This window comes from Cataglyphis hispanica, chromosome 11, assembly GCF_021464435.1.
Source record: "Cataglyphis hispanica isolate Lineage 1 chromosome 11, ULB_Chis1_1.0, whole genome shotgun sequence".
Lineage (NCBI taxonomy): Eukaryota > Metazoa > Arthropoda > Insecta > Hymenoptera > Formicidae > Cataglyphis > Cataglyphis hispanica.
Genome location: NC_065964.1, coordinates 4,268,353 through 4,290,651, shown reverse-complemented (window position 1 = coordinate 4,290,651; position 22,299 = coordinate 4,268,353). Strand labels below are relative to the sequence as shown.

The following is a 22,299-nucleotide window of genomic DNA, read 5'->3' as shown; positions in this document are numbered from 1 at the left end:
AAGCGCGCAAGGCTGCAAGCATGCACGTCGAGACGGGCAGGAAAACCCTTATCAAGGTCTTCTTGCATTACTCTTGTAGTTTGGACAGTTGATAAAGCCATTATTATTCATGTTCTCATAAATTTATGTATGACGACCTCGAGACGAGATCTCGCCAAACTTTCTTGGGTTCCGAGCGAATTGTCTCCGATAATTGAAATTGATTCATCAGTTGATTATCTTAATTGGACTGGTTACCTCGATGGTCTCGGTTAATTAACTACATATCGGCGATATCTCCCCTTTAGAGATCACATTACATAGTAAACTTAGAGATGTTTAAATCTATAATTTAAAATTGAAGTTTATTTACTTTCGTGCATAATAAAAATTTCAAATTTATAAGATGTTTTCAATTTTCCATAAATATTTAAACATTGCTGAAATTGATACGAACAAGAGCTTTCCAAGTATATTTAAAGTATTCTTTTCAACTTTTAAACTATACTTTAAAAGTTCAAAAAAGTTAGAATTAATTTCGAATCGAATGTAAAATCAAGCTTTAATACTTATTCTTCAAATTTAATTTCCAATCGTTAAATCAATCGTTAGTAAAAGAATCATAAATTTCAAATTTAATCAAGAATATTATCTCATGATTTATCTCTATTTCAATACCATAGTAAACAGTTTATTGAATTAAGAAGACACACACAGCACTTTAAATCAGTTGCTTTATAAACTTTTAGTTCGCCGTATAAACTTATTTTAATGCATAATAAAGTATATTAAGATATCAACTGAACCTAAGGATAATGCGTCTAAATCGCGTCATCACTATCGATAAAGTATAATTTACGTTGCTCGTGATTTTCACTTGTCGAGAAGAGGAAACGAGATATCACGCGTCGTATCCTCGGAAAACACTCGGGACGACCTTTCAGAACCTCGCACGTGTCTTTGATTCTCTAAGAGAACCGAGAGGCATAGATCTGATTTATCCGATCGATAGCTCATCGACGATGATGCACTACGACGTTTCCAAAGTCGAGAAGTCCCGATTGAATTAACAGGATGGAAATGTCTCTGAGAGATGTATTTCCCTTTCCTTTTGTATCTTTCTCTTTCAACGAACATCTCGATTTCACAGAATATTCCAAGCGTTTATTGATGTAATTTTGGCCATTTCGATCCGATATTGTATCGTTTGAATTATTAATTATGTCTGAATACGATTGCGAAAAATAGTTAAAAGATCATCACAGATAATAGTCATTATAATTGCTTTAATATCGTTAATAGCAGACGCAATATAAATCGATTAAAAATGTTAAAGGATAAAAAATTTATATCATTAAGATCACTGCCTGAGCTATATATACATAAAAATTCATTTAATGCCTTCCCAAAGGAAACTGTATTCATTATTTAAGATTCTTTTGAAATTTATTACGGAAAGAACGAATCGACAAATGTAGTTAATTTAACAAAGCAAGCATAATAACTTTTAATTCGCTTAGAATTGCAAGAGAAGAAAAGGATCCAAGCAACGTTTCCATTTTCTTTAATAGTGCCCGTTTGATAAGATCTTGCACTTTAACAACCATTAAGCTAAGAAAACGCAACTTTCGTGACATCTTGACGGAGATAGCTCGCTAGAAGCTAACCGATATTAATTTACTTAATTAATAGCTTTTCAAAGAGACGTAACACGAGACGTAGCTCATAGTGTAAGCGGTGTTATCGTTGTGTATGTCATATGTGCCATCGATATAAAAGCTCTTTTGATCGAATTAAACTCCTCGGCGAACGATCCTATTTCTCCTTCAACGGACGTCTTGATCCTGCATCTTGCCGATTTATACGATATAGATATGTCGGTAGTCTTGAACTAATTGAATTTTTAATGAAATTCGATGCTAGGAAATGTTATCTTGAGATAGAATCATTGATTAAATGAGCATCGACATTTAATCGTACTAAGTAAGTAATATTAAATAATTAAAACTTTCAATAAGATTTAAAATTAAATATTATCTCTCGTCTCGTGAAAAATAGAATTGGTTAACTAAGAGTTGATCGATCGCGTTTAACTAATTAATAACTACGACAATAACTTAGAGTTAATTAGATAAACTCTGTAAAGTGTTCGAGAGACATATTTTTTCAACAATTCTTGCAAAAATCTTATAGTAAGATCGCTGATAAAATATTTGATGCGCGCGCCTGTTATCTAATTTTTTAAATATTTCTAAAAGGTTAACGAAGTTATTCTCATAAATTACTATCAATTTCTCTTGTTAATAGATAATTTGCATTCGCTGAAAGGCACTCTCGGCAAATTGGTAATATCTAATTGTCCGTTCCAGACCTTACGCGGTTGCTAATAGTGGCACGAGCGCGAAACGATTGGCAGCATCAAAGAAGGTAATTTACCTATCTATATCACAACGCGTGCAATCCAATATGCGATATTGGCGACAATAAAGCATGTCAAATAGCACGTATACGAATGCTCGAAATGACATTTCAATTAATTGAAAATTTTTGAAAATATAAAATAATATCTCTCTGTAATATAATATACATATGATATACTACAAATATACGATGAAATAAAACATGTAAATTGTGCGCATTTCTTCTTCGTGAGATTATCAGAAAAACAATATATATTATTAAGAAATTTTTAATTTTTATTTGCATATGTTATTTTTCAAGTGAGAAAACATTTTTTTCCACGATTTATTTATAATGAAATTATGTTCAAATCGGTCATCTTTAAACGCGCGTAAAATCGCGAATTTTACATATCAAGTTTTACGCAATTGGGTCAGAAACAATATCTATCATCCTTGTCGAAATATTATTTTTTTTCACGTTATGTACGAGATCTTTGATTTGGCAATGACAGTTACACTCCGCAAAGCTCGATATTTAACAACTGTTATTAATATGTTATTGAAAACAATAATTTTTTGCCTCGTTAATTTTTTCATTTAAAAATAACGTCACTGTATACATTTGCATCGGATTTTCTATATAAATGCGTAATAAATGAAGTATTGTGATTCGCTGTTTATATCATCCATATATCTTTTTTAATTTTCTTAATTACATAAAATAATAAAATAAATTTATTATAATAATTTAACAATGCACAAAACATGTGCTATAAAATAATTTGTATAACGAATAATCGAAACGTTAACATCACACGTTGCATTTACGTAATAAAATACGCAATTTCAAATTTATATATCATATTCGCGTAGAATTAAATCTTGTTTGCGTTTTCATGCACATATGGATCGTATCCGAACATATGATCAAAAAAATTCAAAATTTTATGACCGAGTATAAAATTAAACGTATCATTCCTACATTAAATAATGATTTGTCAGAAAAAGAAGAAAAAAAAAAAACAGATTTGAAAATCCTATAACAAAAAAAAAAAAAAATGAGAAAGAGGAAAGATAAATAACATGAATTCTTCGGCATAAATAAGTCACGCAAACGACAAAATTTACAGCGCCGAAATTTGGGACAATCGATACACGGTTGGGAAACGAAACATTATTCCGAGTACGTGAGAAAACATAACAGCGATAGGTCACGAGAGATTACGAGGGCGATGTGTGTGCGCGGCTGCCGCGTAACTAAATCAGTCCAACTTTGCCGGCGGCTCCGAGTTTGCCGTTTTAAGCATTTGCTTATGCCGTGTACGCGCGCAGGATTGCCCCAAAGTCTCTCGGAATTGCTCCCCGGCGGGCGTAAACCTCATCTGATGCGCGGATTAGAAGCGTTTGTGCGCGAGAAACCGCATAAGAATAAGAACTAACTTGAGCGCGGGAATAAATTGAGAGTGAGCTCGCATCGGTTCAGACTTCAAATACAAAGAGATAAAGGCCAAAAGCCTTTGTGTGGATCTTGATCTCTAAGATTTCGACAATTTTAGCCGCGGGTATCAATAACTGTGGCGCGTTTGTGGTATCTGACTATTCATATGATGATCGAGAATTGCAATATTAGTTCCATCTGAGCCATCAGCTGATGAGTAGCTATTTTAGATTATTAAAATTTTCGCATCTTTGACTGCGATTCTGACAAAATTTTAAATAACACAAATATATTCATGTTTGACTTCAACAGGTTTTCACATTTTGAATATATATATATATATATATATATATATATATATATATATATATAATTGAAGAAATCGCTACAAAATATTTCATTCATATCAAATTATGAAATTAAAGACAATGCAGATAAAAAAAGCATTAAAACTTTAATGAAATCATTTTCATATCAATTATCTTTTCAAAAAAAGGGCTAATAAAAATTTCTTACATAAATAAATGTGTAAAAAAATATTTTATATAAATATATGATATACTATAAAACATTGCTTTTTTCTTGAAATATTAATGCAATATCTTTCGAATTTTTTTTTTTTTTCATGAGCGCGACGACGATGAAAACATTTGCTGCAGCTCGAGAAACAAGAATGAAACTACATTCGCGAAACTACAGTCGCGAAAAACGAGCATTTAAATCTGTCGGGGAAAAAAATTGCCTCAAAGTTTGGAAGGCATTGAACAGAGAACGGCGGTAACAAAACGGTCCGGTTAACTTTTCAATCGTGGGCGCTCGCTGCGGCGCGTTTAATTAAAATTTTTCTGTCCTTCATGAAATTGATATTTCATCCGCAAAAAAAATCGACTGCGGAATCTGTCTTCCGGTCTGCGCCCACGATCTTTCTTCTTTTTTCAGTCTCTTTTTTTGCGAAAGTTCAATGCGTGAATAAAAGCGCACACGCGCGCGGTTGATCTGAAATTTAAATCTCTCTCCGTAGCCACACACATGGAGATCGAAGATTTTAAATCTCCATTATGTACTTAAGCCTTTGACTCGCGGAATTGCTTTCTGGCGAGATAGAGAGAGAGAGAAAGGAAGAGAAGGAAAAAGAGAGGGAAAAGTCAAATGAACCGATTTGCGATAATCGAGGATGTCGAGGGGATTCGCCGGGATGTTTGGCGTCGTTTTGGTAGAGCAACGATCGAACATGACCACAGACAACATTGTTGTATACATTGTGAGTCACATGAAATGGGTTTAACCACAATTTCCCAATCGTTTAACGCCAGATCGAACTGTAGCGATTACTTTTACGCCAAAATATTTTAATCAAGCTACATATATCAGCTGTATTTTGTATGTCTGCTGTATTGTAATGTAAAATGTGAAACAGATCAAATCGAAATTGAATTCACATATATGAAGTAAATACCTCTCGGATAAATTTCTGGATAATATTAAATAATATTTAAAATTTGGATTCCTGGATTTTTATTAGTAAAAATATATATTAATTAAAGTATTACAATTATAAAAAAAATATTTTGTCTCTCAGCCCTTCGCGAAACAATACATGTCTCGGATGAAAGATGACACTTATAGCTTTTCTATTTCCTTGAAGACGGAAAAGAATTTCATCTTCGTTCCCAGAAACGTATTCGAAACGCGTCGTCTTTTCCTACGGATCAACGATCTTTCATATATCGTGTCTCAAGCGGTGATGACACAGTTCTTATAAGCCGCTTAGGAGGACAAAAATCTTCGCTTTACTCCGCCAGGCAAGAATCTTCCCACATCCTTTTCTCATGGGCTTTTTAAAGTCCATTACGCCGCCCCTTTGCTCCTCTCGCGGCTTCGCAAGTGAGCGAGGCGAATTAAGTTCACGAAGAGATTCTCAGCAGAGGAAGACTTAAGGTCTCGTAGTGAGAACAAAAGCAAGTAGAAGGGTTCAAATTTTATATCTTTTCGCGATGTCAAAATACGAGCCTTATGTAAAATGTAACATGTAAGATATATTTCTAATGTTAATAATTCTTAAGAAGTTATCATAAAAAGAGCAAGATAAACTAGAATAAAAAAGTATATATTACGTATTTGCATACGTTCGTAATGTAACTCTTACGATTTACCACGCTTTATTTTAATTTCATTTCGAATCGCAAATTTCTGTAAAGTTTCAGAGAAGAAATTTATCAAAGATAAGAGCAAAAGCTGTATTTTTTATAGTATTAAAACGCCTTGTAAATAATTAATCCCCGTAGATTAACCGTTGTGGGATGTGAAACTTTACTTCAAGATGAGAAAGTGGATAAACATGTTTGTAGATCGACCAGCTCTGCACGAACGTTGATATAAACTACTTCCTCTTCGGAACGACCCCCGGGAACAACGTATTATTCATTTATTCATGAAGTGCATAAACAGCTGATCGGGACCTTTGCAGCCGGGCAGTTTAGCCTTTTTCAGTCGCTAAACGCGGAAGGTCGCGTGAAAATTTAATCGTGCATTAAAATGACGCAAGGTCCACTACATGTGGTTATGTAATTAATTACAGCAAATGAAAATCCCCTTTCGTGCGTTATTATGAATATATTAATATTCAGTTCGAATAATTCAACTCCCAGATATTGAATTCACGAAAAATTAAATGATATTTCGACTCAAAAATAAAGTCTTTCAAAACATAACAATGTAACAAAATAAAAATTAAGATTTCCTTTTTTTTTTATTTTCCGTATACTTCGTTATTTCGAATAAAAATAAATATTCGATTCATTCCTACAAAAATAAATTTTACGATATAAAATGTTGATTTAAATTTCTGATTTTTATTTGTTTCTATTAAACAATATATCTATCATGTGTACCTTTGTCGTTAAGAATTTCGCTGAATATTTGCCATACACCGTTTGTTTACAACGTGATCATTAAACACAATTAACCATGGTATGCATGTATGCCGAGCGCGTGAATATATTTACTGTATATTGCGCAAAATAGAACGCAATTCGGTAGTATTATCACAAGCTCTCCCTAAAATAATTTTCATGCACCATGGCATTTAATTAAATGGCCGACGGGATTAGCATGAGCGTCATATTTAAATAAATGATTACGCTTCGAATATAATGAACCAACACCCTAACGCTTCACGACTAGCACGTATAGCATGATTAGTATACCGTCGCGCATTTCAATTCGACTAATTTTAAAATGCTGAGATATAGTTAATACATAATAATTAATACAACATAATCAAATAAGATATATATATATATATATATATATATATATATATATATGTTATGTGAAAAGTGCATGTCTTATAAAGCCTTATTTTTAATTTAACTCTTTAATTTAAAAAAAGAATTCAGTTTGAAAAAGTACGTGTGTTTGCAAAACCTTTCAATTGGATCTTGCTTCACGCTCCGAACGGATTCGAAATTTCAAACTGGTTCAAATAGGCAAATAGGTAATTAGTTATCTATTTCGAACTAGTGTAATAACTTACTGCTCGTTATGTATACGTGCATAATTAACATTCAAGTTCGATATGTACAGTTTGCGTCAAGTATCCCATAACGAAAATTTTGACAGCATGTTATTCTTAGAAAAGAATAACAGTACCAATTTGGCGGACGTGATTTATTTATTTATATGTTTAAAAAAAAATTATTAATAAAATGCTAAAAAAATATAAGAAAAAAATTTTGGTTACAACGATTCGACAATATTATTATATTAATAATTTAAGAAAATTTTAGGCGATAAAAAAAATCTCTTCTTTCATTCAAAATAGATATCTCTCTGATTTGAAATAGAAATCTTATCCTACACTGGCGAATTACAAATTTCGTGATTCTCGCTCAATTCGATAATTCACGCATTGTTCGAGATATTCCGTTCTGAGTGAACACAACCGCAACCGACATGATGTTGCGGTTGAACTTCGTCGGCAACCGAATCGCCTAAATCATCCTGATGAGGATAACGAGAGCCGCCGCCTTCCGAAGTTGCGAAACTGCGAGGGCGAAGGCTGGTTCAGTTCAAACGACTGATGTTTAACTCATTAGCAATTAGCAATACTTTTGGATTAATTCCGAGACATTCAACAGAAAATTAATTATTTGATCTTGCATCTTTTATCTGAGTTTAATTAATTAGCGATATGAGTGAGATAAGAGTGAGAAAAGGAAAACAATGTTCAAAATATTAACTATTTTTTTAGATACAAAAAAAATGCGGTTTTCATCAAAATTTAAATTTAATTTAATAAAGTCCTCTTTCTCTCAATATTTAATAAATCGTGAATAAATTTTTTAATATTTTACAAATTTTAATTAAATGCATTTATTTAAAAAAAACTACAATAAAATCATGGAAGGGTATGTTAATAAAAAAAAAATGTATGTAATTAAAAAAAATGTATGTAAATAAAAAAAAAAATAAAATAAAAAAAAAATAATTCAGGGCATACTGCACGAATGTTACGCACAGTAATGATGTTCCATCATGTTGCGCATAATTACGTACGTGAATATCGATTTCATCGATTTCCTACCAAATATAGACCAACCGGTCTACGCTCAATCCATCTCTACGATCTAAACGGGGAATTGCGATTGTAAATTCGAAAAGTTAGACTAATCCGGATATCGCGCGTCACCACAATTGCGGCTCGTTAGAGTTCGAGAATCGCGCATTCGGAGTTCACGAGTTTAAATGCTCTCACCTCAAAGCGCGGCTTCGAGACGATTAACAGGCCAGATGTCAGATGCGCAAGAACGACCACAGAAATGTCACACAACGCGACATTTGCATTGTGAGGAGACCATTAATCTAATCCATTAATCCTTTTGATAAATATTCCAAGGAATGTTTAAGAATCTTAAAATTGTCGAATAAATTATTTAAAGAAACATTTAGGAATATATATTTCTTTATAATAATTATATATATTCCTAAATAATAATTATTCCTAATCCATAATATATATATATTCCTAAATATTATATATAAATACTACATAATATTTAATAATGTATATTATTTCCTAAATTAAATAATAATATATATTATTATATTTACCATAATATTCAAGCGGTACGAATTTACAATAGCTATTCTCTTTTTTTCTTTTTCTATTACACACACCTTACATAATTATTTTCATTGCTTTAATTATCGAACTATGAATCCATAAATAATGATAGTAATCGAGTAAAATTGCTCGCATTTAATCATGTTCTTAATGTTGTTTTCTCTGAAATATGTTGATATGATTCATTATTAATAAATAAATTATCACCTAATCACTTATAATTTGATATTCATCGATATAGAGATTACATTAAGCTAAAATATATTCAGATATATCTAAATTATAGCGGCGTGTAAAATATACAAATAATTCAAATGCTACAAGATGCATAATCCATTCTCACCGCCCGCTTCCTCAATGCGGCTACTGAAGATGTATGTTGCTAATTACGCGGAGATTAAACACAAATTATGTAACCTAACAATAGGCAAGTTGATAACCCGTTATCAAGACGAGCCGTTATTAAGGAGAATGTGCGTTGAATTATCCGGCGATACATTAGAGAGAAGATATTACTCTCCCGAGACACTCGCGAAAGCCTCGCATCGTTACATAGTATATGTTAATCATTTTAACGGGGGTACACAGGAAGCCATCGCGCCTTTCGTACCTTTCCATGTACCGTAAATTGCTTTAATGTGTAAATATAAGAGGTGCACGATAATGATGTACAAAGAGAGATTGTTAAATTTATCTAATTTTAGTGGATAAATTTACTTCTCCTTTTGCTTGAGAAAAAGATAATATTACAACAAAGGTGCATATATTATATTAAATTTAAATAGAGGACAAGGAGGGAATTTGAGAGAGCACTTCTCAAATAAACACAATTTGTAACACAATGTTAAAATTTAGAGCTTGCTTTCTTGAAACAAAAATTGAAATAAGAATGTGCTAATATTAACATAGCAGCGAACAAAATCTGTATTATTTAAGCAATATTTATACAAGTAACTTTAAAGCTCGTTTTAGATACAATTTGTGTCAAAATTTAAGATAGAGATCTATTAATAATTTTATATACCGCGTATCCTCGTTTTGTGTATTCTGATATATGTTTTGTATATTTTATTTCTATATAAATTTTTTCCTCTATATTTTACATATAGAATTATAAATTATGTCCCGAATTTTATCGCAAATCATAGATTTTCTAATCCAAGCTTTAATAAATTAGCCAAAATAAATTCAAGACTTTAAATATCAAAGTATTGTGACGAAAGATCAATTTTTTTCTAAACATGTGCTTTATATTTATATCATTTCCAACGCTTTTAATGTTTTTTTTTTTCTACGATACAAAGAGAATAATACAAAATCGTCAAGACATACGGTAATGTCATAACGCTAATCTAGTAACGCTCGATTTAGAATCGCGATGTATGTAATTTGTTAAACATGACACGGCCCTAAGTTAATCTTCTTCATACACCGTGCACTGCGTCGCAGTGAATTCTCTCGAGCAAATGGGCTCGTCATCATGCACGGCACGCGTATCAACTGGATATTCTCTCGGTATTCTCTTAGTCAAGGGACAGTCCATTAACAAAGATGAATTTCGTGGCGCACGACCAGCTGAAACCTATCGGTGTAACGATAGGTGGCTTAACGATATTGCCCCGGCGATAGATTGTCACAGCGATTTTAACCTCGTCAAGGGTAACGTGAAAACGAAGTTAAGCGCTTTCCACCTCCCCTCTCCCCTTCTTCCACCCCTCGTCGCCGTTTCCCGCCTACGATATTCCCGCTCTCTCGCTCTCGCTTCCGGCTCGATGCAATGCGGCGCAAGATGCGCTTAATTGCAGTCGCCCACCTCGCCGGAACATGAACACCCGCTTAACATAATTTCCGTACTATGTAACACAATACCGCTCGACTTTCCGAGTACGAACATTTAATTAACCGGTGGTATCTAATAAGGGACCTACGATAAAGCGACGTGGCCTCGTCTAATGGCTTAATTATACAATTACGATGGAGCCAATTAACGATCGAATTTCTTTTTAACGTGCAATTTCGAGATCGAAGAAATCAAGTTCGATCTTATTTTTGATATAAAAAAAAAAAACATTAAATGTTTTTTTGCTTGTATATCAAATTTACATTTATTTTAAACAACAGATGATCGGTGAAATCCTTCAATGAATCATAATAATATGTTGTAAATATTACAGAAATAAGTGCAATTTTTTTATTGAACATAACACATAAAAATGCAAATTCTGTTACGGAAAATTTTCTTGAAAAATTTACAATATCTGGCAATTAATTTCGCCGAAAGATTTTTATCTTATGAGCGCAAGAACAATCGTAACAATTCATAAAGGTAACAATTAACATCATTAGTCGAGAGACCGAGCGACCAACCAATCGCGATCTACGCTTTTCGATAACAATGAGGGCACATCGTAAAATGAATTTGCACGTCCCGTGAGAATATTGGTTGGAGATTGTAACGAGCCATGCGGAATAATGCGCAAGCTGAGCGGTGGTATGAATTATCAGTCCCTTCGTTTGGAAATTTGGAGGATAATCGTGGCAGGACTGCCGAACCGCGACTGCCGCGCGACGCGCATGAATAATGGGCGCGAAATTGCATGCCGGGCTTGCAATAATGGCGTTTAATCGCCGCTAATCACAGATATGTTGACGAAAATATCATACATCTTTCTATAATTTATTTCGATCGGCCCTTATGATCTTTTTTTCGCGCGTTTTTCTTTGTATTAAAATTAAATCAATAAATTAGAGATAAATTTAATTTAATTCCAAACAATTAATATTTTCATTATCAAGGCTTAATTTAGCGTATGATTCTTCATTTCTATAGTAAATTAATATACTTTGATATTGAACAAAATGCTTTCACGTATAGAGTAAAGATAAATGTACAGTTAATTAAATTTGTTAACACTCTCTATTAAAATTAGATTAACTTTGATTAATTTTAGATATTAATAAAATTATTTCTCGATACTGTGTACACGTGGAAGAATAGATTCTAGTATTCAGTTTTTAGTTAAAAAGTATTTCATACTTGCCCTGTCGTATTAAAATGAAATTAGCGAGTCTCTAAATGTCTACTTAATAGAATTTTATCCTATTAATGCACGCTAGTAGGATTAGGTTGCGCATTTAATTACTTTCATTCTATATGTCAACGAACGTGAGAGAGACATCTATTATACCATGTATCATCGTTATTGTCGTGTAATAATGCCAGAAAATCCGAATGTGCATATATGTCTATGTATATATGGGGAATGCTTTTAATTAAAAATTTTCACAAGGTATTGTGCAGTGAGCTTAGCCTATTAACGCGCTTGAAATGCATGGAAGCGTTAAATTTGTAACTATTATAACATACGGGCAGCTTATGTACATCGTAATCTCATTCTCCACAATAGTTTCTCGTAAAAAGCTCCTATTTAAAGCTCATACCTGCGTGTATGTGTGCGTGTATACATTCGCTGAGCTCTCACGCAGTCACGTAATAAAATAACGAAAATATAACGTAAAGTCATGTAAAAAATAACGAAAATTAAAACACCGTCCATTTGACTGTCTCTATAGAATATTATGTTTCAAATATTAAGGTATTCAGTTTTATTCCGTTCTCAAGTATTCCCTTATTCAAATTCGGAATAATGTAATCTTCATAATTGTAATTAAACATAATTTTATTTCGTCATTCGCCATTTAATATTAAAGTCCAATAATTATTTTACTTCATAATTAAAAATAAATTAAATAGTTTAACTATTTGGCGTCAAATTAATACTTTGTGAATTTAATCCTACGGAAATCTACGTATAATCATTTAATAATATTTAATAATCATTTAATAATATAATAATTTCCTAATTTTATTATTGTAAATATAATCGTTGTTATTGTAAATGTAATTGTAAAATAAATTATTATCGTGCACAATGTTAATAACACAAAAATATAAAATAGCTTCTTTCCATCCTCTCTTTTTCATATTAAAAAAAAAAAAAATTAATTATTTAAATTTTGACTTTGATAACCGAGTCTTTATATCGCTATAACTCCATAATTATATGCAATAAAATGAAACTAAAGTTATATATATGAGAAAATTATGCAAAACGCGCAAAATCACATCATAATAGAAGGTCAATTCTGAGAGCTGTCAGACGCCAGTCGCGATGAACAAGATAAACGAGTGGTATCAATGAGCGATATTGAATACGCGCTGAATATCTCATTGAGCACTGATTAAATATCAGTATGAATTTCGCGGCAGCCGCAAACAATTCGCGCGAAAACGCCATCAAACCGATGGAATCGCTGTAACGAGATCGAACATTCCGGTTATATTATTTGGTTTATCGTAAAAAATATAAAATGTAATGTAACGTCGCAACGGTTTATCGTAAAAAATATAAAATGTAATGTAACGTCGCAACGCGCGAGAACTATAATTTAAAATGCATATAAGGATAATCGTAAAATAACGCAATCAAACTGCGCGATATATCAAGAGTACGTAAAAGATATATCCCTTTCTCGACAACGAGAAAAGGAATAAAATAAAATAGCAATAAGTAGAAAAAAAAAATGAAAAGGAAATGAAAAGGAAATGAAAATAGTGATAGGTAACATAGTAATGGAAAAATAACAATTCGTTCACGGAATATTGAAATATCGTTCGATACAGTAGTGCAAATAAACGTGAGCGATCCCTGTTCTCTCCGGAAAATGTAGAAAGTGAAGAGAAAATTCATACGAAAAATAAAGAGGAAGAAAAGGAAAAACGGTTTTTATTATTATTACAGACACGAGAATTGTTTGATTAGTTTATTCTGCCAACTAACTAAACGACTCTTCTCGCGTATATGTATTCTTATTTAAGAAAATATTATATTTCGCGCGTTATTATTCTTGCCACGAATCTAATTAGCTACAGTGAGGGAAATCTTGGAAGATATAAAATTCTATTAAAGAAAAATAAATATAAAAGATTGAAGGGTGACTATGTTCTTGACGCGGTTTAGTGTTTCATCAGCGATAAAAAAGAGCAAGCTCTCGAAGCTGACTTTCAAAAATATATATGTAAACACTTGAGAAATTCGAATTTAATGGTAAAGTAGTTTGCCAAATAAAATAATAAATGGTTATATTAAAGAATAATACAATTATCAATGACAATGTTGGCAAAACATTGTAATCGTGTAATCTATTCTAAAAGTAAGATAATAATAATTTATCAAAATTATGAGAATAATATACACATCGCGTTATGGAGATGAAAGTCAAGATTGTAATACTCGGCAAGCTCGCGACAAAAACTACTTTATAAGTTCAAAATACTGTGCATTGAAAGAACCTGTTGATAGATAATTCAGCAAAAAATTTTTAATTTTTCGCGATGAACCGCATATGCAATTTATTTTTACGATGTTTCTTCGTTAATTTAACTCGAAAAAAATCGAAAGATCTATCCGTCAACTGAACTATTATTACAATGTTTTACACTTATATAAATATCTTTATCAAGATATCTCGAAAGAAAAATATAGATATTTTCACAGATAATAGCAGTGACTATTCTTGTTATACGCAGGACTTTATGTTGATTTTCGCGATATATCGAAATCTCACGAAAACGTAATATATAGGAAAAATTTACATTTGATAGGAAAATGGGATAAAGTGTCGAAGTTCAGAGCGTTTTATCGACGCTATTTGCGGCGATAGCTTTTTGTCCAGTCTTTTTTTCCACATCGGAGATCGCCGGACGGTCGATTCTTTTGGAACCGAGCGCGATGGGGAACATCGTGGCTGCGCTTTCCCATTTCCTGGCAATTTCCGCGATAAACCATGATCGATCATGAAACTTTCTCTCTTTTTTTTCGGTCTCTTTCCCCTCCCTCCTCCTCTCTGTCTCTCTCTTTGTCTGATTTTTCTCTGCTTACTATGCAGCACTTTCATTCCTTCGCCGACGATTTAATTCGCGTTCGAAGGTAAAGGTCAAATTGTCATTATGACGGAGATGGGAGGCGCGAGTTATCGATTTTTCGATTATTGGCGGGATAAAAATTCTGAAGTCACGCCATAAGTGCAATATTAAAAAATTATATCGCAGGAAAAATACGGAAAAGGAATACGCTTTTCGAAAGACGAGAGCGAGGTCACAGAAGAAGGCCGCAAAGATGTTTGGTATTCCGGCGGTATCGTCTTTCGACGTAAGAGTACACCGATTAGCACCACGAAGCTTCGCGAATCAGCGATCCATAAAAACCGCGCACGGAATCGCCAACGTGCCAAAAATAACGGATAAAATAGGAAACGTGACCGGCGTAAGACCAAACTTCCTGACCGATTTCCGAAATAAATTGCTGCACATTTTTACGAAATATAACGCAACAAAAGTTTACGAAGTGCTTCTGAACGCGCTATTGGCTTATCTCAATCGTTATTAAATCGTGAGACGTTTTCAATTTTTGTAGAACTTACTTATTTTTCTTTTTAAAAAAGATTAATAAGAGAAAAAGGGGTACGATATTATTAATTTAATTCTGCAATCGCATTAAATTCTTTGCCGAGATATGAATAAAACAACCCGAAACGACAAATAAATAAGTAATGAAGGATTAATCCGAAAACAAGGTAGGTGTATCGAGCAGAGGACGCTTCAGAGATTAATTAATCTGCGCGTTTTTAATTAAGTTCTTCTCTGTCCAGTAATAATTAAACAATCAGAATACGATAGCAAATATCTCTCGCGCAATAAATTTGCCGTGAGAGAAATGAAAAGAACAAAGATGCAATTTCTAATATTACCGACATTATGAGTATTTTATGAATATTTGTCATATATATGTATAATAAAATAAAATAAATTTTGAAAATTATTCTTCCACACATGTATATATATATATATTATATAATAATTCTATTTTATTCTACAATAATTAATATATCTTTTAACACATATATTTTTTAAACATTTGACAAAGAAATTCATAATATCGGGATATTAGACGGATGCTTTGTCTGTCTCAAGCTGGACTTACCTGTATGTGATGAATGCGAATACCAGGGCCACTAGGGACAGGCTTCCCCCGAGAACGACGATGAGACTCAACACGCCATCCTGGTCGAAGGAACTGGCGATTCCCGTGGAAACGCCATTAGCTATTCCGCCGCCTGGCTGCGGAAAGCCATGAATCGCTCCAGTGTATAGCGTCTCCATGTCGCCGTTATGCCAACATCTGCGACAAGATAAATCCAATTATAAATTCAAAATTGGAAGGCAAATATAAAGATAATACAATTAGAAAGGAAAATAATTTACATACATGAGAGAGAGCCATCTGCTTTCAAAATTTTAATTACCGCACGCTCAATTAAAGGAAGAAGTGGATAACCAAGAGATGGAAAACGAATTTAATGAATCCAAATTAAATTAATGCGAGATGTAAATACTTTTGCCATTTATCCGGCTACTCCGTTAAACTAAAAAAAAAAAAAGAGGATAAACATTTGCAATCCGGAAAAACCGCGATAATCTCGATTTCCACCGTCGCATATTTTAATTAGCAACGAAGTCCGTTAATTCGTGCAAACGGATTTTGATAACTCGAAATGCCAGATATCAGAGAATTATCGCACCAGAACCGTCTGTAATATATTCGGGCCGCTGCTCGTGTTACTGTTATACCGCGTTAGACAATATCAGGATACAATGTTGAGGATATACCTTGGCTCTAACGTTACCAAGGCAAGAGAGAATATCGTGTATAAAATATCGCAATTTAATTTTCTCGTTGCAAAAATATCTTATCTTTAAAAAAATTTTATGTAAAAATATAAAATATAATACATAACCATTTTCTTTCATTCGAGATTGTAACATAATTAAATTTTCAATAGTTAGAAGAAAGATTTAATGTATATGTAAAAAATAAGTTAAAGGTCATAATAAAATACAGAGTATATTTACAATATTTAGATTATAAAAAAAACTAGGTTAATGATAAAAAATTTCATTAATCGTATGAGAAAAATTTCATTAATTGTATAAGAAAAATTAGCAAATTTTTTTCTCATGTTTCGCATTATAAATCCCTTGAGGAAAACTGCGTGTATGTAGCTTAGTATATTTGGAAAAAAAAAACAAAAAAAAAACGCGATTCCACGAGTAAATAATTGCAAATAAGAATAATTTGTGATATATCCTTGGCGAAATATTAACAGTTATTCCGATGCGTGCAGGATGAAAGTTACGGCATCAAGTTTACAACACTTCTGACGCTCGTAAATTTCAATCAGCGGTAAAAGCAATTAGCTGCGGGGCGTATTGCTTGTCGTTTCCCCGCGAACGGTTCTCCGCAAATTGCTTGTCGGAGTAATGCAAACCACGATCTCGACTCATCCGACTCAAGTTCCGGAGTGCCGGACTTGTTTCAATTTGCTCCACTGTCTAGCGCATGTCGGCTTAAGGCGTTGTCCATATTACTGATCCCGTCAACGTACGATTGAATGTTGCAAAGAGAGAAAGCGTGAGCATTACAAATAAGACAAAAATTAACGGATGTAATTATGAACCTACGTGATAAGACTAATTCCCTAATAAACTTTATATCCCAAATAAATATATCCAATAAATTTATATCTCAAGAATAGAATATTAATTTATAAATATAATCAAATCACGGATTTTAATCATTAAAATAATCTTTTTTAGGTCAGATTTAAATTAATTATATTTTTTAATATAAATATTTATTAATATTTTTAAATATGCTTAAAAAAATATAACAATATAATAATATATAATTTTATATATTTGGAAAACAACTCTTTTTGAAATTATATATAATATTTATATTATACAATATTTATATATTCCGATGTTTTTATTTTATTTTCCGAAAATTATTATCGCACATTTAAAATTTTGAATAAGCGAAAGATAACAAGCATATTTCATTTTTCGAACAATATATTAATCAATGACACATTTTCAATAATATAATTAATTAAATCAAAAGACTGCGTTTTACACAATGCATACATATTTATTACATTTAACAAACATTTATTTGCTTGAACAGAATTGGTTCTATCGCCTGAATCCATTGTGTATGGTTTTATAATTTATATATGCAAATTTTGCTACAAAAAACACGAACGTACGCGAAAGTGTATTCAAAATGTGCTTATACTAGACGACGATGTTGACAAATGAAACGTAATTAACTTGTTAATTGTGTGAGCACAATATTTGCATTGTCAACTTTGAGCAACGATGTACGAGTAAAAAGAGATTCTGCGTAATGGCGAATTAATCGATCTTCCTCACGGACTGGTTAACAAATTTTTTTAAATTAATAATATTAAATTGCGCGAGCCGCATTAATTTTGAAATTGTTTGTTTAATCATCAAGTTTTAATTGAATCAACCGTTTTAAAGTTCTCAGTTAATAATCTAAATTCCACGCAAGCAGCGCAAATATTCCTTTATGTATTTCTTACACATCTGTTTATTATTCAATTATCATTTATGTCCATTTTAAATGTTTTTTTAAATTGTGTAAAATATATCATCAAATTAATAATACATTATCAAAATTGTTATTAAATTAATATTAACGTTACTAACTGCAAAATTTGTTTGATATAAATTTAAATAAAATAGAAAATGATTTAAAAAAAAAGAGAAAAAGAGAAAGAGAACGAGAGCGAAATTGATATAAAGTAATTATTAATTATATTAAACATTTTCAAAAATATATCAAACTTCTTGTTCATTTATTTTGTTGAAATTATATTGTACTACAAAATTTTTATCCCATACGCTAATTGAACGCGATAGTAGATGGATTTGTATTTAACGCGACTTTTCTTTCTCTACGACCATGTACTTTAGAGAAGGATTCACCGTCCTCATCTTGCGAACTTTAGGATGCCTTCTCTTGGGATAGGATATACGAAACTGCTGCGAAACGTTAACAGGCTTCCAGTCCTTATTCGGTATTCACGATGTGAAAGCGCGCACGAAAATTGTACTCTTCTCCCTCGTTAGTATAAAACTCATTTCTGCCGCGCGTTACAAGAATAACACGTGCGCATAATTAATATTTGCATAATATTTTCCTTTACAAATTTTCCTCTTTCTTTCTACTTCTCTTTTATATCTATTCGATAATTACCATGATATAAATTATACATACTGTTCCGGAATGAACTAATTTTCTTCTATTACGGTAAATATTTCTTGAAAAAATATAAAGCTAATTTAGTCCTAAGTAGATATCAAATTTCTTTTAATTATTTTTAAATATTATATATTTTCAATATTATATATTTTAATAACACGTAAAGACGAAATTCCGCGACAGTACATATTAAAATTAACAAAAAATTAAAATTTTTATATGTACCCGTAGTTTTCAGAATTTTCTGGAAATGTTATACGTTAATATCAGAATAAAAGCAGCGTAATTAATGTCGATTAATTTCTTTTAATCTTCTTAGATCGTAAAGAATTCAAATTAATTAAGTTTTATTAGAAGAAAAAAAGAGATTCTAATTTATGCGCTTGTTTAATTGTTAACAGGCAGAGATTCTTTTCTATTTTGTGAGATAATATAATTTCGAGACACACGCACATATGAAATGTCGACATATCTGATGCATCGCAAACGTGATCCACTCGAGCAATCGATCGCAAGTACGAATTGGGGCATGTCGTGTTAACTATACCAATTAACACCAGTTGCTGACTACATGATAACGCTTAAATGGCATCCCGTGACGTGTCAAGAATCAGTTGTCTCGATGATTGCTGAAATGCATTAAAAGTACATGGCAAATAATATCAAACATTTATCTCTGTATTGCATTCGATGTACATCCACAGTCGATATCCGTTCGTCGTTTCACTTTGTTTCGTGCCTCAACTTCCCACGGTATTTCCGGATCACAGTGTATTTATAGTGAATCGCGGCCAATGAATAAACGACGGATGCACCGATTTATCGGACTGTATAATTCCGCCTTGCAACGAACGTACAACAAAATACGATGATCTTTTAATAGAAGAGAGCAAAATTTTACCGCGTCCTATACATAGATCTCGAGTTCTCGAGACAATTTTCCTCCGGAAAAAAAATAATATCTCTGCTCATATTTATTTAGCGCGTCATCGTGTTAATTAAAATTGAACATCGGCTTTGAACGCGTTTTATTCTGTCGAAAGAAATTTTATTTGCACTTAAAGACGATCTATAACTTGCGGCAAAACTCATAATAGAATTCTATTTATAATTTTGTGTATATTCTGAAATGTATCTCTCCTCAAATATTTTTTATATTGCATAAAATCATAAATAAAATTTTGGTTAAAATTCTGTCGCGATTCATTCATATCATCTAAAGTGAGTTTAAAGCGAATTTAATATAAAGAATCTCTTATCATTTTAGAATGTGCATGTTAAATAAATTATGTATAAATCAAAGTATGTTATATATCTTATATATATATATATATATATATATATATATATATATATATATATTAGAAAAAAATCTATCTTATAGAAAATTTTTTAAATACGTTCTTAATATATCTCTCTAAATATATTCTGCAATTTTTTTTTTTCATTTTTGTTAACAAATTATCAAATGTAAAGAAAATAATATCAAATTAAAATTTGTATTATCAATTTGTATAATAGAATCATATATCTATCATTATAATAGTATTTTAGAGAATATATCAATATTCAAATATATAAACACTTTTAGCTTTTTGTATTAAATATGTAAAATATCGATTAACGATTACTGCAAAATTTTAAAATTATGCATTTTCAGTATAATGAATAAATATGATTTTCCATAAATATACTTTATGAAAACTATTTCTCAATTTATCAATAATTATATTGTCAAACTTTATATATAATACATATACAATTTATTTTTATATTTTGTTATATCAGAATGATTATTATGCAAATTATTGCAACATTTAATGGATCAAAAATTCGAGTATATAATATTTCTGTTGCTCTCTCTTAATTTAAAAAACTTACCTTGCGTTCTCGATGAAGATGCGTCGCCAAAATTACAGAATTCGTCGGATCGAGTAGTGGCTGCAGCTGGGTCGGGTCACATTTCTCAACGCGACGAGCCACGTGAAACAAACGTCTCGCGTGTTCTGATGAGAGGCCGGTACCGGCCGGCACGTACGTTAGATCCAAGGGAGATCGCTTCCGATCGTTATCACTTTGCTACTGTGTGACGATTAGGGCTAGGTATCAACGGCTAGGACAACGTCTCGCGCATTCAAATTCATTGCGTCCTTTGTTACTCGCTTCCGACTTCAAAGATCACGACTTATATCGAAAAGTTCCACTCTCGTGAACGTCGAATCCCACTTATCTGAAAAATGTTTACACAATAAGAGAAACGATCGTTATAAAAATACTTAAATGATCGACTTGTCGAATGTGACGTCATTCGAAGTTTGTTTATTAGAATAGACGCGAAACCAACTTCGCTATGCGACAAAATTGGCGCGCAAATTAGTAAATATGGCGGTTGCGATTTCGACAAAAAGTTCGATCGAAATATCCGATGAAATTCATTCGCGTCCTAAACGGGATTCATACACTTTTCGTTCGATGAAATCGAATATTCGCTGATAAGAGGCATCAATACAAAGAATGCTCGCTGTTTAAAAGCGACTGCAGGACTATTCTACTACATTAAGACTCTATTTTCGCGGCAACGAAATTAATTGGATGTAATCTTTTACCGTGCTTCCCGTTATCAAGTGCCGCCGTGCCCGTCGAGAATCTTCCCGGAATCGGCAGATCTCATTTTTCGATCATTCGCTCCCCTTCGAAGTCGTCCTTTCTCGATCCGATCCTTCGCGGCGTCATCGAAAGAAATGGCGAGCGAACCGTGCTCACAACCGTGAGCACGATCGAACGGCGAATCAATGCAAATCGATTCTTCAGGTAATTGATTCGATCGTAGATGATCGTGAACGAGAACAAGCATCGACGCGCGGAGATCACGAGCACAAGAACGAACGCGAACGGCCTGTGGACCGTGACTGCGACTGCGATCGGTTCGCGCTCCGCGAACGCGCGCGCGGAACTGCGCCGCGCATGACATACACGCGCAACCGTACAGCGTGAAGTTTCCCCCAATCTTCCCAAAGGAGGAAATGGAAATCTTACGGCGAATGTATACGAAATGTTTTTTCATCTTTATTTACAAAAGTATTCTGTTTAATCTCTTCGGGGACGCATTTATTGAAATCGGAAAAGATTTTTATCTCATCTCTTTTTTTTCTCAATTATATTTAT

General features: G+C 32.4%; 1 protein-coding gene across 3 annotated transcripts in view; it reads right to left on the bottom strand.

Moving 5' to 3' along the window:
• The window catches only part of LOC126853117 (latrophilin-like protein LAT-2), a 65,236-nt gene extending 43,168 nt beyond the window's left edge, over positions 1-22,068 (bottom strand). For 2 of the 3 annotated variants that reach the window (XM_050598588.1, XM_050598591.1), the window contains exons 1-3: positions 21,741-22,068; positions 21,016-21,364; positions 15,988-16,185 (exon numbers count right to left, since the gene is read on the bottom strand). In XM_050598588.1, coding sequence (XP_050454545.1) covers positions 15,988-16,166 — 179 coding nt within the window. In that variant the 5' untranslated portion in view covers positions 16,167-16,185; positions 21,016-21,364; positions 21,741-22,068. Of the gene's footprint in view, positions 1-15,987; positions 16,186-16,272; positions 16,430-21,015; positions 21,365-21,740 lie in introns of all 3 variants that reach the window. The other variant, XM_050598590.1, reaches the window with a different exon arrangement.
• Between the last annotated feature and the right edge of the window lie 231 nt (positions 22,069-22,299).